The sequence below is a fragment of the Spermophilus citellus genome, assembly GCF_964194105.1.
Source record: "Spermophilus citellus genome assembly, chromosome: 1".
NCBI lineage: Eukaryota > Metazoa > Chordata > Mammalia > Rodentia > Sciuridae > Spermophilus > Spermophilus citellus.
In genome coordinates this window covers 122152544-122169034 of record NC_138182.1, presented here as the reverse complement: position 1 = coordinate 122169034, position 16491 = coordinate 122152544, and the positions used below count along the sequence as shown (strand labels likewise).

General features: G+C 56.8%; 1 protein-coding gene across 4 annotated transcripts in view; it reads left to right on the top strand.

The window, feature by feature from the left end:
• Positions 1–16491, top strand: part of ERGIC1 (endoplasmic reticulum-golgi intermediate compartment 1) — a 77688-nt gene that overhangs the window by 37060 nt on the left and 24137 nt on the right. For all 4 annotated transcript variants that reach the window (XM_081309713.1, XM_081309715.1, XM_081309714.1 and 1 more), the window contains 2 exons: positions 6479–6573; positions 11585–11709. In XM_081309713.1, the coding sequence (XP_081165839.1) occupies positions 6479–6573; positions 11585–11709 (220 nt within the window). The remainder of the gene's footprint in view (positions 1–6478; positions 6574–11584; positions 11710–16491) is intronic.

The following is a 16491-nucleotide window of genomic DNA, read 5'->3' as shown; positions in this document are numbered from 1 at the left end:
TGTCAGAATGGCTCCCCACACTCTGGGTGACCAGGCTCTGACGACTCAGTGACAATCGACCCGACGAGGACTTAGTGATAAAACGCAGCAACTGGAGCCTCTGCCAGTAGCTCATGGCGCCCTGGCACTCTGTCCAGTAGGATTTGTCTGAACGACCACCACTCGGTCAGCATGCCCAGGTTAGGCTGGGCTGGCTCGGGACAAGGACGTGCTGACGCCCAGTACACATGTCCAGGTTGTATGATAATCGTCTCGTTTAACCTTCACAAAACCCCGTGGCTGCGTGTTTTTAGCTCCAATTTAAAGCCAGGGACTCTGAGGCACCAGGCACTGAGACCCCACCAGGCTGGTGGGTGGCAGAGCCAGAGTCAAGCCCAGGTCTGTGGGACACCGAGGCCCGGCCTGCGCACCCCACCCTGCCATGCCCCCGTCTCTGCCCGGAGCCCTCTGGAGCCCCGGTTGACTGGAGGATGTAGGTGCTGGGGGGGCGGGGCGACGCACAGGCAGCTGCAGCCCCAGGGAGGGGAGCTTGGGGGCCACCTTCAGGTGTTCCCCCACCCTCCCCAGGTAGACTCAGACTTGGGGAGACAGTCGCTAGCCGAGGGAGGGGAGAGAAGGCTCTGTGAGCCTGGAGTGTGGTCAGGGCTGGCAGGCAACCAGCAGGTCACATTCAGGAGCACTGAGGGCCGGGTGACAGGTTCATGTATTAGAAAGGTCACCTCTTGTAAAGGTGAGTCCAGGACAGGTGACCCTGAAGCCTGGGCCCTGGTGAGGAGCCAGGTGGTGGCCCAGGACCAGCAGGAGGCTGGCTGTCAAGGGACATGTTTTGGTGGCCATCCATCTAGGTGATAGATGCCTTGCTTGCTGGAAGAGTCCGGACTTAAAAGTCAAGGTCAGGGGCGCCTGTTGACATAAGCTGCGGCCACTGCCCCAGCCCCCACCACTGCCGCCTGTAAGTTTCCATTGGATCAAAGGAAGGAGGTCTGCGACTTTGGCCAGGAATTCCAACTATTCAAGTGTTCTAAAAGCAAATAAAATTGTTTTCCATAGATGTCACTTGGCTCAGCCTCAGCCCAGAATCTCAAGGCCCTTAGCTCCTCCGCCTACATCCCCATCCCCCACGCACCTCGGCCTGCTCTTGCTCTCCCCTACAAGGTCAGTTCCACAGCTTCCTCCCTGCACACTCAGGCTACGCTGGCTGGCCGCCCACCGTCCCCCACCTGGAATGTGGGCACACCCTTCCCACTTCCCAAGTGGAGGTCTCCCTCCTGCCTCACGGTCATTCCACAGGAGTCTGCGAGCGCACCACACCGTGCTGAGGCTCCCAGAGGCCTTGACCCACATGGACTGGCTATGAGCAAGATAGGAAATGCCCCTGTGAAGGCCCTGGTATCATCTTGGCCCAAACAGGAGGCCAGCTCAGAGGGACTAGCTCTGCTGTCCCACGGGGCCGAGCCCAGCCCCACCTGCAGCAGTACATTCACGCCTCGCGGTGCGGTGAGGGGGTCCTGGTGCCATCCCCATTATTCACAATGATGGTAAAAGTCCTGGAGCTAGATTGAGCACCTATTGTTTATTAAGACCATGTTTAGAGTTGCTCTTATTCTCTCTCTCTTTTTTTAATATTTGTTCTTAAGTTTTAGGTGGACACAATATCTTTATTTTACATTTACGTGGTGCTGAGGATCGAACCCAGTGCCTCGTGCGTGCCAGGCCAGCGCTACCACTGAGCGCCCCCCAGCCCCTGCTCTCATTCTCACTTTACCCTCCCCGTAGCTCTGTTATAGATACTGTCGTCCTTTGGTGTCCTTGGGGGGTCCAGACTGAGACCCCAACCCAGGATGCCAAAACCTGAGGCTGCTCAAGTCCCTTCTGTGGAATGGCGCAGCATCTGCAGGGAACCTGCCCACCCTCCTGGGAACTTCAACATCTCTAGATGTCTTGTGTGTGACGTGACCCCTCACACAGTCTGACCCTGGTGTAAGTGTTATGCTGTGTTGTTAGGGAACAGTGACAAGAAAAAAAAATACATATGTCTGATAAGAGCAGAGTCAGCTTCTGTTTTTGAATATTTGTTGGTTGAACCTAGTTTGTAAGACCTGGGATTCGGAGGACCAACTGTACTGGGATGGCCCCGTTTTGTATCTGGAGAAACTGGGGCTGATGGAGGCAAGGCCCCTTGTCCAGGGTCAGCCAGGAGGGGGTGCAGCCAGGACTGATCCCTGGCTGGAGGCTTCCCTGTGATGCTGAACTGTCTTTCCCAAGAGAGCTGTGCACGACAGACAGACAGACACAGACTCATGCGTCTGCTGTGGGGCAGCCTCGGCTTAGTAGCCGGAGCTCTCCTCCCCCTTTCTCTTTGTCCCTTCCTCCCTCCCTTCCCTTCCCTCCTGACTTTCTTTCCTTCTTTGTAGCCGAAGTCTGTGGGACTTGTGTGCAGCAAAGTGTGCAGATTCGCAGGTGAGGCTTGGTGCACTGTCACCTACAATTGCACTATGTGCCCACCATCTGACCAGGACAGTGCGTTTCCCTAACACCCCCCGCGGTCAGTGTCCCCTACCACCACTGTTCTGACCCCTATGGCCAGAGATTGATTTTGCCTGTTATCAGACCTCCTCAGAAGCTTCCCCAGTTGTTCAGAGGAGGAAACGGAGGCTCTGAGAGGCGGAGCAGCGTGCCCTGGTGCCCCAGCTGCTAAGTGGCAGAGCCTAGAGATGAGCCCACCCTGTCTGCCCCGCCCCCATGGGTCTTCTCATTGCCTGTGCTAAAAACCACGAGGTGCCAGTCCTGCGGAAGTCCCCAAACTGCAGTGGGTCCACAGAGCATTCGCTTTTCTTCCAGGTGGGCTGGTTTCTGGCAGCCTGTGGGCCTTTTACCAATCCCCAAAGCCAGTTTGTCCTGCGGGCCCTGCCGGGGGGCTGCTGTGGCCTGGTGGGGTGGCAGGAAGCCAGCAGGCCTGGGACTTGCCTTGGATGCAGAGGCCGCTGTGCTGATCATACGCATTGGAGGAGCAGGAGACTGGACCGCAGCTGTCCTGCAGCCTGGGGCCCTCCAGGCAGGAGCCCCAGAGCAGCCAGTTCTGGCCCAAATGCCACAGGCCTGGGTTTGTCCTCCCCGCCCAGCGCCCTTGCCCCTTTCTTCTGGGTGGCCCTGAGCCCTGGGCAGCTGGCTGCTCTGGTTGTTCTGGTTGGGAGGCGGGAGGCCAGGCCCGGGAGAGGCCCTCTGGGGCCTGGCAGGTGAACTCACCTGGGCCACACCTGGGATTCACCCTGCTCTTTGCTGAGGTCACCTCCCCACGATTGCCAGAAATGACATCATTCCATAATCCCTCAGTGGATCAGTGGCTCAAGGAGGCCCAGCCTCACCAGGTGGGAAAGGTGAGCAGTTTCAGGGAAGAGTCTGGGGCAGGGAGGAAGCTGGGCTCTGTCTCTGCGCTCACCCTCAGCTCATGACTCAGCAGCCCTCTGGAGTAATGAATCAAGGAGCAGAAAGTGGGTGCCTAGGGCGAAGGAGGTGTCCGTCTGGCCAGAGGGCTCGGTCCTCCTACCCTGTGCACAACGCCCCCCCCACCATGTGCCTTTGTTCCTCCTACTTGTGTGACGTGGCCCAACAATGTGAGCACCACTGCCCAGCAGACACCCTTGCCTCCCCATGGCCTCCAGAGGCCAAGGCTTCCCTCATTCTTACCCTTGACCCTGGATCCTGAGGAGTGGGAGGGCGGGTGGGCAGTGTGAGCTGTGGAAATCCTGGGCTCTGGCGGAAGGCCGAGCTGTTTAAGAGTCTAGCTGGGGCCAGGTGTGGGACGTACACCTGGAGCCAACCAGTGGCTCAGGAGGCTGAGGCAGGAGGATGGCGAGTTCAAAACCAGCCTAAGCAACTTAGCGAGGCCCTAAACAACTCAGTGAAACCCTTCCTCTAAAATACAGAAAAGGGCTGGGGGTGTGGCTCAATGATTGAGCGCTCCTGGGTTTAATTCCCAGTACCCCCCCCCCAAAAAAAAAGTCTAGCCTGGCCATTTCCTGGTGTGTGACACTGGGGATGGGACACACCCTCTCTGAACCTTGGTTTCCTGGTGTTAAAATCAGGACATTTCACAGGAGCAGATAGGATCATGTGAATGCACATAGTAGGCCTCCCTAATTAGCTTCCCACCTTCCCTTTAACCCATTAAGCTGGGGGTCCATCAGGCTGCAATCTGAGCTACCTCTATGGCTGGCCTGTCCCCAGGAATACCCCTGTGGCCTCCACAGAGAAGCAGGCTGCCTTTCTGCACCCACAGTTCCGTGTTAATTGAGCACCAGCTATGCCACAGCAGGTACCAAGAGCAACAGATGGAGTTCTGGTGGAAAGGAGATCCATGACTCTGCCTGACTCGTCTTCCCCAGACAGGACGTCTGCAATCTCGTGTCTGATGGTTGAGCCCAAGAGTCCTTATTATTAACTCCAGTTCTGTGCAGTGGAGACCGGGAATGTCCATCTAAATGGGCGGCTCTGTGCCCACTGACGACGTCTCCCTGTCCCCATCCTGCTGATGTTTGAAGTAACCACTGCCCAGCCCCGTGGCCCTTCCCCTTGGGCTGCCTGCTGGCCACACCCATGGAGTCTGTTCCCTCTCCCTATGGGGAGTTAACTGAGCTCAGACTGAGCCTCTGATCCCTCTTAGCAGCTCCTCAGTCTCCTCCCGATCAGAACAGCCCCTGAAACTCAGTACCTGTCCCTCCCCTGCCCCGAGTTGCCCAGGGGCTCCCGGCCCGGAGAGAAATATGGCCTTCTACCCACATGCCTGCCTCTGCCCACCCCACCGCCACCCTTCCGCAAGTCCAGCCTGCTCTGCACGGTGCCTGGCCTCCTGTCCATCCCCCCACGTCCTGGCTGCCTCCCATCTGGTGTCCCTGTCACAGGATGGTCCCTCTGGAGGGAGCCCATTCAAGTGTGAGCCTGACCATCTGGCTGTGCTCTGCACCAACTCTGAAGACGGTGGCCTGGCCGGGCCTGGCACTCTCCAACTGCGTCACAGCCCCGCCTCCCCTTGCTCCACGATGCAGCCTCGGTGACCTTCACTCGGGTCCCACACACGCTGCGTCCTCCCCACTGCCAGGCCTTGGCGCAAGCTGCGGGGTCCTCCTCCCGTCTCTGCCAGGACCTGCCTCATCTCCCTGCAGACCTTACCCACATCTCAGAGGAGCCCTTTACCAGCTCCCTGGAGGCCTGTCGCCCTGCGTCCCTCCCGTGGTGCCCTGCAGCCCTCCGTCCCAGCACTGATCTTAGCTGGTGGCAGTGTTTGTTTAGGAGGCACGAGGTCTGAAAGTGCCACAAAAGTGGAGACCACGCCCGTCTGCTTCGTCACTCTTATGGTGCCTGACAGGTAGCAGGTGCCCAAAAATGTTTGTGAATAAATGTGTTACTACCAGATCCCGACCTGGTGCCACTGTCCCTGTCAGCAAGGTGATGTGGCTGTCTGGAGCCACATGTCCCCTAGCTGTGGCCATTAAAAGCAGCAGAGCAGCTGGGCATGGTAGTGCACACCTGTAATTCCAGAGACTCTGGAGGCTGAGGCAGGAGGATTGCAAGTTCAAAGCCAGCCTCCAATTAGCGAAGTCCTGAGCAACTTGGCGAGACTCTGTTTCTAAAATATAAAAAGGGCTGGGGGTGTGGCTCAATGGTGAAGCGCCCCTGGGTTCAATCCCCAGTACCAATAAAATAAAATAAAAGCAGCAGAATAATGATCCCCTGCCCCCAGCGATATCCATATCCCTGTCCCTACAATCCATGCTGTGTCCTTATGTGGCACAAGGAGTTTCACAGGTACCATTACATGAGGATCTTGGGGTGGTGCCGTGACCCTGGCTTATCTAGTGGGCGGGATGAGGTGACTGGAGTCATGGGGAGCAGGAGTCGGAGCCAGGAAAGAGCTCTCTGTATGCGCAGGGTGACACATTCTGTCTGTTCGAAGCCATGTTCTCTGCTGCTGGTTCCAGCAGCCACATCTCCTGTTGTCCACAACCCGGGGTCCACCCCCAGGGCTTTATAAGCATGAGCTCCCTGGGATTGCAGGTTCCCAGCTGGATGGGAAGGGATCTCACGAGAGGAGGCAGATGGCACTGGATGCTCGTTGGTGCCCGGCCCTGAGCCCTAGGAAGACCCGTGGTTCTCATTTCAGAGTTCAAACCACCCCGTTAGAAATGAGCAGCGTATCTGCATTTAACAGATGGGCTCACAGAGGTGTGCGTGGAAAGTGCCACCACCAGGATTTGAACTTGGACCCGTCTGATGTGAAAGATGTGCCCTTGTCTCCCCGCACCCCTCCTCCCTCCACGTGGTGGGGAGCCTTGGGAGGGGCTGGAGCCCAAAGCCCTGCTGCCCCGCGCCTGAGCACACAAAGGCTGGACTCAGGTGGGCCCGGGTCATCTGAGCACTGGCCGTCCCCCATGGATCACTGCCTCCCTCTCAGTTAAGGCTCTGCTTGTCTCGCCCTCAGTGTGAACGAGCTCTACGTCGATGACCCGGACAAGGACAGCGGGGGCAAAATTGACGTCAGCCTGAACATCAGTTTGCCCAACCTGCACTGCGAACGTGAGTGTTCCTGAGGCCACTGCAGCGCACACTCCTGTGGGCAGATCTGTGTGCACAGGTGGCCAGGGTGAGCCAGGGGGACAGGGCCTCTGAGGCCCCGCTCTCTGTTTTAGGAGAAGGTATTTTGGAGGTTTGTGGGGATAAGAAACTCCTCGCGGGGTCACCGCTGCAGAGCAGCCTGGTGGGCCGGGTGGAGTCCCTCGGTCTCTTGGTCTTTAGAGGCAGGGCCTGAGGGTCCATGCACGTGGTCTGTTGAGGAGGAAGAGGCTGGGGCAAGACAGGAGGTAGCCAAGACAGTCTTTAGTGTCAGTCCAGCCACAGCCCAGCATCACGGCAGCTGTGCCATGTGGTGACACCGTCCAGTTTTTCCCGCAGTAAAGATGGGACCAGGTGCCATCTGTCTCTGGCTGGTGGCTGCAGGCTGCTGTGGGTGGAAGCATCGGGGTCACCGGCCTCCAAGCATCTCGGGAAGGTATCCCAGAGCAGTGGCCCAGAGAAGGGTGGCCAGAGCCACCAACACCTGCAGAAGAGGGTGGGCACCATCAGCAAGAGGTCCCCAAAGATGTCCCTATGGGGGAGGTCAGGAAGCTTCCTTTTTTACTTCAAACCTACTTTGGGTATTTTAATCAAAACAGTGAATTACTCCTGTAAAACAAAATGCAGTCAAGGTCAGATTCAGGGTCAGATCCTGGCTCCTTCATTCACAAAAACCGTGACCATTGTTAAAATGGTCTGGGCTTCCTCAGCCACTGGCCCTTTACTGCCTGCCGCGTCACCTGATGCCCCCTCCTCCCCCTGCCCGCCCCCATTAAAGGGCACAGCAGAGGGCAGGATGCCCAGGGCCCAGCCAGAAGCAAGGAGGTGTCAGCCCTGTCCCTGCTTCTGGTGAAACTGACGTTAGACTTTTGAATCCACAGTGGCCCCGAGCCAGAGAACTTATTGAAATAGGTCAGTTTTATTTATTTTCATTTAAAAAATTTTTTTTTCCTTCCTCTTGGAAAACAATTCATTTGGCAGCTTCTCCTTCAGGAGCTGATCATGAAGGAAAATCTTAGGCCAGAGGACGGGGGCCAGTGGAGCAGGGAGGGGACGTGGTTCTGGGCTCTGTCCCAGCTCCAAGCAGTGGCCTAGAATGCACCTTCAGGCTGCTGGCCACATTGGCCCCTGATCCTGAATGGGAGCAGCAAGCCTGGAGGCCTGCCCCCTGCCCCCTAGTTTTTAGAAGAACTTAAGGGCTGGGGTGCAGCTCGGAGTAACCTGCCCAGCACGAAGGCCCAGGCTGTCTCCAGCACTGCAGAGTAAAAAGGGAAGGGAGGGAGGGAGGGAGGTAAGGAGGGAGAGAGGGAGGAAGGAAGGAAGGGAGGTGAGTGGGGAGGGAGGGAAGTAAGGAGGGAGGGAGGGAGGAAGGAAGGAGGTAAGAAGGGAGGGAGGTAAAGAGGGAGGGAGGGAGATAGGGATGAAGGAGGTAAGGAGGGAGGGTGGTAAAGAGGGAAGGAGATAGGGTCAAGGGAGGTAAGGAAGGAGGGAGGGAGATAGGGGAGAGGGAGGGAGGGACAGAGGGAGGTAAGGAGGGAGAGAGAGGAAGGAAGGGAGGGAGGGAGGGAGGAATGGGGGGAGGGAGGAAGGGAAGTAAGGAGGAAGGAAGGGAGGGAGAGAGGGAAGGAGGGAGGTAAGGAGGGAGGGGAGAGGGAGGGGGGGACTTCACATTTTATATGTATTTTAGTTGTCAGTGGATCTTTATTTATTTATCTGTGGTGCTGAGACTCGAGCCCTGTGCCTCGGACGTGCCAGGCAGACGCCCCACCACTGGCCCACGACCCCAGCTGCCTATCATAGCCAAGACTGCATGCTTGTGGGCTGGGGCTGGGCTCAGTGGTAGAGCACTCATCTCCCACTTGTGAAGACCTGGGTTTGATCCTCAATACCACATTAAAAAATTAAACTAATTAAATAAAAGTATCATGTCCGTCTACAACTAAAAAAATATTTTAAAAAAATGCATGTTTGTCATTGTCCGTTGGCAAACCCAGAGGAGCAGAGACGGTGTCTGTGGACACACTGACATCATTCTGTCCAGTTGGCCGCCCCTCTTCTGCCTTTCTAAATGCTGCTGAGATCATGCTGCATGTCTGACCTCACACCCTGATTTTAAAAATAATATTCTCTTTTTTTAGACCTTTATTTTATGTATTTATTTTTTATGGTGCTGAGGATCGAACCCAGGGCCTCACACATACTAGGTGAGCGCTCTACCACTGAGCCACACCCCCCAGCCCCAAAATGATTTTTATTTTTTTTGCACAGTTGATTCAGGAATTTTTTAAAAAATTTTTTAGTTGTAGATGGACACAATATCTTTATTTTTATTTGTTTATTTTTATGTGGTACTGGGGATCGAACCCAGGGTCTCACGCATGCAAGGCAAGCACTCTGAGCTACAACCCCACCCAGGAATTTTTTTTTAAAGATACACATTCAAATTACAAAAATATGTAAAGAAGAAAGTTAAAACATTGGAATGCCCTTCTCTTATTCCCTTTCATTATTCCCCATTGTGCCATCGTCCCTAAGGAAGCCCACTGGCAGTAGGTCTCCTTCCCTACCACCACTCAGTACATGCATGTGCAAACACACACAGTCAGCCCTCCACATCTGCCGGTTCCACATTCAGGGAATTGACTAACTGCAGATCAAAAACATTAGGGAAAAAAAAGATTTCCCTCATCATTATTCCCTAAAGGACACAACATAAAAACTGTATTCGCCAGTTGTCTGTTACTGTAACAAATCCTTGAGAAAATCGACTTACAAAGAGGAAAGGTTTATTGGGGCTTGGTTTGGGAGGCTTCAGTCATTCCCTGGTTGGCTCTGTTGCTTTGGGGCCGTGCAGCACATCATAGTAGTGTGTGTGTTGGAGCAAAGCTGCTCTTGGAAGGAAGTGAAAGAGAGGAAGGGGCTGTAGTCCTCCTTCCCTTCAAGGGCACACCCTAGTGACAGTGGCCTCCCACTAAGCCCCACCCCTTGAGGGTTCCACCACCTCCCAACAGTGCTAAGCCAGGGACCAAGGCTCTCTCACATGGGTCTCAGGGGCACCTGAGGTCCAAACTGTAGCAGCTGTTTGCAGAGCCTGTTGTAAGTCCTGGGGAGGAGATTTGTTTTTTTTTTTTTTTTAAGAGAGAGAGAGAGAATTTTTAATATTTATTTTTTAGTTCTCGGCGGACACAACATCTTTGTTGGTATGTGGTGCTGAGGATGGAACCGGGCCTCACGCATGAGGCCCTACCGCTTGAGCCACATCCCCAGCCCCTGGGGAGGAGATTTGAATGCCATGGGTCATATGCAAATGCTGCCCCATTTTATAGGTGGCGCTTGAGCAGCCTCAGCTTTTGGTGTCCCCAGGGCTCTCAGAGCCAGCGCCCCACAAGGGATTTTTTTTTTCAACTGCTCTGACATTACTCAGAATATTAATAAAAAATGACTTCCCTTCCTCCGGGCCAGGCCCATCCTGAACCCTTGACCGTGTTGACATATTTGGGTATCATTGTCCCCGTAGGGCTGCTGAGGGTTGGCTCTGGAGCAAGACTTCCTGGCTCCGGTCCAAGCCTTGTTGTTTCTCAGCTGGGAGACCCCGTGCCTCGGTTTCCCTGGGTGGGTTGGGGCTGACAACAGCCAGTCCCCACAGGCGTCTTCCAGTTGCATGTCCTGACAAGAGCGTCTAGCACACAGTAGGTGCTGTTTCAATTTTCTTGACTCCTCACAGCCGGCCTGTGACGGAGGAAGAAACAGGCACCGAGGTGTTAGGTGACTTGCTCGAGGTCGCAGGGCTGCTGGACGGATGGCCAAGGGAGCGCTCGCGCTGGCCACTGATTTCAAGGAAGGCTGCCCCAAGAGGCCTCACACCTGTGTGGGGACCTGAGCTGGGGGTGATCTGCTGAGTCCGACAGGGACCTGCTTGGTGCTGTCAGCCTCACCGTCACAACATCCATGTCCCCACGTCCTACAGACCTGAGGTCCTCTTTGACAGGCAGTCACGTGCCCCTCCACGCCCACTAGGGAGCAGGGCTGGCCCTGGTTCTCTTATGGAGTCTAAGATCTCCCGCTGGCCTGCCTGCACCACGCTCCTCGCGGCCTGCCTGCAGGGGTCTGTGCTGCCGTAGTTCATAGCCACCTCTCCTGCCTGCCCTTTGGACCATCTTGGGGAATGCAGGAGACACTGGCCTGTCCATTTTACACATGGGGAAGCCATGTCACACTGAGGTGACAGAGTCCTATTGAAGTCAAGCAAAGACTCCAAGTCACAGGTGTCCTCTGTGGGGTTCGGAGGAGCCTAGAGAAAGCAGCCGAACCCCGGGAGGAAGCCCCGTCCTGGTGGACCTCCCCGATGCAGAGGCCGGTACCGGGCCAGGCAGGAGCAGGCCTGGGGAGGAGGCCAGACTGCGGGGGCTGTGAGCGAGCTCCGGCCTGTTCACACAGTGACCCGAGTCGGAGCTTCTGGACGGACGTCCTGCTGGCCGCCCAGCAGCCCCAGCTCCAAGCACCATTGGTCCTCCTGATCTTCAGAGATGTCCCATCCTCACCGCCCCCATTTCCCAGGGAGGTGACAGAGGCAAGGAGGGGTTCCTGAGTGCCTGAGCCAAGCCCGCCCAGCTGGGAAAGTACAGGGCTGGGGTTCACGCTCCAGCACGCCAGATCCCAGGGTCCATCCCTCCCCACCACCCACTGCCCACATGGGCCTCGCTTTAGCAGCCACCTGCCCACCCCTGCTTCCCCAGGCTCCTCCCCCTCAGGAGGTGGCTTGGTGGGTTTCAGGCCTGGGAAGGTTCAGGTGTTGCTTCCTCCCAGCCCTGGGGCCACTCTCTCCCTGCTGGCCAACGACCTCCCTCTGTCCTCTGCTGACCCAGCAAGGGGAGGCCTGGGCCTAGGCCTGGGCATGGAATGGAGGCCTAGGCTCCTGTGAGGGGCTGCTCCCCACCTGCCGCCTGGTGGGGTGACTGTCTCCTCGGCTCCACAGTGGTCGGGCTGGACATCCAGGACGAGATGGGCCGGCACGAGGTGGGCCACATCGACAACTCCATGAAGATCCCGCTCAACAACGGGGTGGGCTGCCGCTTCGAGGGGCAGTTCAGCATCAACAAGGTAGGAGACGCCGGCCCCTGCCTGCTCCCTGCCCTCGCACCCTCCCCCTGGAAACCATCTGGGAGCTGTGTGCCTCCAAAGCTGGACCCCGACAGAGCCCCAGGTGAGCTGGGAGTCGGGGCCCAGCTCCGGGTGGTTCCTGAGAATCTGGGGGCAGTTCCAGGCTCCCGCGGCCCTGAGCCCTGCAGCCCTCTCAGGAGGGACTGCTCCTTCCCCAGAACCGGCAGCCCGGAGTCCTGGGTTCTGGTCCCAGCTCTGGTTCTCCTCCTCATGCCCCGCAATGCCCCAGAGGCCACTTGGCCCAGCTCCTTCAGGTTGAGGACATAGGGTAACAATGACACAGGGTTGTGTCGTGTGTGTGTGTGTGTGTGTGTGTGTGTGTGTCCCCGCTTCCAAAATTCTGTGGCAGTTAGCTGAGCCCACACAGGCTCCTCATTCCACACATGTATCCGGCACCTTCTGTGCTCCCGCTGGTCACGGGCCAGGCAGTGAGTGGCGCCTGTGTCCCTGGGCTGGGAGTGTCAGCTGGGCCCAGGGAGGAGTGGATGGGGTGAGTTTGAAAGTCCCTGTTGTTTTGTCCTTAGAAGCAGGGACCCAGCCCACGTCGGGTGCACCTGGGAGGATGGGGGGCGGGGGCGCTCGGAGCCAGCAGGGGGCGGTAGGCACGGGCCTTCTCTGCTCAGCTTGGCATTTCACCCTGAGCCTTGCAGCTGTTTACAGGATGCCTAGACCCAGGTCCCACAGCTGCCCCATGTCCGACAGCCACCTTCCTAGTGCCACCCAGCCAGCCACTGATGGCTCCTGGCTTCTGCTTGCGTCTCTCGGTCTCTGCTTAGAATGCCCTTCCTGTGACCCCTGATCACCTGAGAGTAGGTTGCTAACTCACTGGCCACATCTAGCCGGAAAAACAAGCTGTGTTTTTCCTGTTCCACATTTAAATGCATCAGAGCTAATACCAACAGATCCAAAGTGTCCATATTTCCGACTCTTAAAAGTTAGACACTCTAGGGCTGGGTTGCGGCTCAGTGGTTGAGTGCCCCTGCGTTCAAACCCCAGTACCAAAAAAAAGTTAGACCCTCTAGCCAGGACAGTGGCCACCTGTAATCCCAGTGACTCAGGAGGCTGAGGAAGGAGGATCAAAAGTTTGAGGCCCATCTCAGCAACTTAGCAAGACCCTGTCTCAAAATAAAAACTAGAAAGCTGTGGAGGTGTAGCTCCGGGGTAGAGTGCCCTTCCACCTTCTGCCTCCTCTGGGCCTTCTTGAAGCTTGCTGTGGGGACATTGTCACTTCTGATGGGTTTTACAGTGTTGCAGCCCAGGAGCAGGGTGGGAGAGGACAACAGGGGTGGGATCCTAGGAGGCCTGGTGCACTGGGGCTTCTGTGCAGATCAGCTGCTTCCCGGGATCCGCCTGTGCACATGATCTGGGCTGTCTGGTGGTCCTCGTGTTCAGGCAGAGGAGGCATGTAATCTCTCCACAGTGGCCCCGAAGGCTACTGAAACCATAATTAGGTAAAATTCAATAAAGTATAAAATTCAGTCCCTCAGTCTCACTAGCCACAGGGGGCTGGTGGCCACTGTGTCAGCACAGGTGCAGGACGTTTCCACCCTTACAGGAAGGGTCAACCTGGTGGCTGTGTGGGGCTGGCCTAGGGACCTGGAGCGGGGCTCGGGGACAGTGGCTGTGTCAGTGGATTGGGGTAGCGCGGCCGGTTAGGGGTGTGGAGTGGACAGGACGTGACCGTGCATCGGGTGGCAGGTGCCGTGAGAACGAAGAAGCCTCTTAGGCATTTTCTTGCCGCCGCTGGGTGGTTCAATTCCCTGATGTGGGGCCCGTGATGCTGGGGGTCCACAGTTCAGTTATGGTGTGCTCTGGGGTGTCCATCCAGTGTCCCCTGGAGATGTTACATTGAGGTCAGAGTTGACCTGGGGATAGCGTGGAGCCTCAATCCACACCTGGCGTCCTCTGACACAGGAGGACAGGGGACTCACTTGCAGGTACCCCAGGGACAGCAGGGTGACCTCAAGGGCCCATGATCTTGGACAGGGGTGGAGTACATGTTGTTTTTGCCAAGCTCTGACTCAGATTCAGCCCTTCTGTCTGCAGTGAGTGCAGGCAGGACACTAGCTGTCAGCAGGCCCGTGGCTGTCACTGATGTGAACTGACAGTGGTGCCACATCGGGGCGTCCCTACTTTGAAATGACAGCTGTCACATGCCCCTCCCCCCTCTTGTTATTTGATGCATTACTAAAGAAGTAATGTTTAGATGTTTTTAATATTTTAATTCTTGTTTAAATATATTGTTTTTCCTTTGTAATCCTGGAATTTTGTGCATTAAAAACATTTTAACTTTTAAAACAGGGTAGTCAGACTGGCAGAAGGGTTACCAAAACCGTTGAGAACACAAGGTCTTGAAAGAAATGTACTTGAGGACCGATTTCTGGTGTACCCCATCATGGAGAATTGGGGAGACGGGCAGTGTAACAAAAGATATGAGATGGGTGCTCAGACAGGAGGCAGCAAGGGCTGGACAGTGTCTGGAATCTAGAAAACACATGGGCTAAGTCGGTTTTACCGTAATGAAATACCTGAGGCCGGGCACTTCAGAAAGATAAGAGATCATCAATAGAGGAGCAGAAGATTTTTTTTAATGTGGCATGTATGCATCATGGAGTTTTATTCAGCCATAAACAAGAATGAAATTATGTTATTTGCAGGAAAATAAATGAAACTGGAGAATATCATGTTAAAAAAAAATAAGCCAGACTCTGACAGTGTCCCGTGTTTTCTCTCATGTGGAAACTAGAGGGGACAAAAAAGGGACGCAGGAAAGTCCAAGGAGGCCCTGAGGTTAAAGGAAGGGGTGGGGGAGGGGGAGGGAAAGGGGAGATGCGGGGAGTGAAGCTGAGCAAGTGGCCCCGTGTACTATGAGCATGTCACTAGGAGCAACATGCACCAGAGGAGAGCGAGTTTTCTTCCAAAAACAGAAAAAAAAGAGATGAGCTCTCAGGGGCTGAGGCAGGAGTGTCACTGGAGCCCCGGAGTTCAAGGCCAGCGTGGTGACACAGTGAGATCCCCTGCTCAGAACAAGGAAAGAAGAAAGGTCTCTTCAGTTCTCAGATCTGAGCCTGGTGGGCATCTACTTGACTCTGGGGAGGCCTCGCGACGCATGGCGTCACCATGGTGGAGTCAAGGGACGGGGAGCCAGGAGCAATGGGGAGGGGCAGAAGCACGTTAATCCCCTCTGAGGGCAGTGCCTGTGACCTGGCCGCTTCCCGCTGTGCCCACCTCTCAAGCCCCACCAGCCTCAGCACCACCACACGGGGGACCACACCAGGAACGCATCAACCTCCCAGACACCCAGCAGGTCACGTGGCCCACGTGTGTCAGAGAGAGGGTGTGCCGCAGGGTGCAGGGGTACAGGTCAGGGGCCACTCACCTGTGCGCTGTGGATGGCCCAGGGAAGGCCACAAGGGCAGAGAATGGCCACTGCAGGAGCCTCATTCTTGGGAGGCGAGGGGTAGTGGGGTCCAGGCCAAAGCTGGGGTGGCCTGGAGAGGGGGCGGCCAGGGGAGGCCACAGCAGGCTGGCAGTTCAGGAGGTGGGCCCGGGCTCCCTGCTCCACCGCTGTACCATCTGGGGATCTGCTGCAGCCACATCCCATAAGGTGGGCCCCTGTGGACGCCGTCACTCCCCTCCCTGCCTGCCCCAGGGGCTCTTGTCGCTGCCCTGGGCACTAGCTCTCCCGTGCATCCAGGCTGCTGAGCCCTCTACCCCCTGCTCGGCCCTGGCTGCGGGCAGAGAGGAGCGGCCACGGTCCCTCCTTGGCCACAGTCTACTGTGCAGATGGCCCGCGCTCAGGTGAGCACTCAGACAAGCAGACACGTACTTTAGGTGACAGACGTGCTGAGCGGAGGGTACAGGATGAGGCTCCAAGTGGCTGGGGGGGCCTGTGTCAGCCCTGGAAGTTGAAGATGCTCACAGCCCCCCAGTCACGGGGCCGCCCTAGGGAGCTGTGACCACCAGGGCTGGAACCTGTGCACTCCCCAGAGGGGACAGGAAGGGCCTGGGCTGATTCGGGTCTATGCGCCCAGTGCCCGGGAGACCACCAAGCGCCAAACCTTTCCATCTCCTGGCTCCCGTGCCCCAGCTGCCATCTGCTCCCTTGGACAAACTCCGTTGGGGCCCCAGCTGCTCTGGCTGAACCAGAACTTGCCCTTTTGGGGTCAGGCAGACCCTTGTTCAGAAACCCGGGCTGGGGTGCCCACTGGTTGGAGACTTGGCGTTCTGGTTTCTCTGAGCCTCTGCTTCCTCCGCTGGGGGTCAGCACCCGCTTCCCGGCTGTGAGAAAGGACCACACCCTGCAGGCCCTGGACGGTGAGCCACCCCACACTGGTCACCACCTGGCACGAGCAAGTTACTGTGAGCATAGATGGACACAGAGGGTGTCCAGCAGGCTGGGCCCAGTCTGAAAGGTCCCACCAGCCCTCATGCTGTGGCCACCCTCACTGGGCTCTTTCCAGCCCTTTCCATAGGAGTCTGGAGCAGATGAGCCCGGGGGGTTTAGTAGCCAGCTCAAGGACAATCGGCCAGGACCTGGACGCAGGCAGCCTGGCACCAGGACCCTGAGCCCACTGCCCATAGCTGCCGCCTCACAGCTGTGTCCTGTGGCCAGCGCGTCTCCATGCTCTGGGCCACCCTCCGCCCAGACCCTTGGAGAGCAGAGACCCCGCAGCCACTTCCTGCGCCCTCATCCCCCAGCCTCTGGCCAGACTGTGTCAC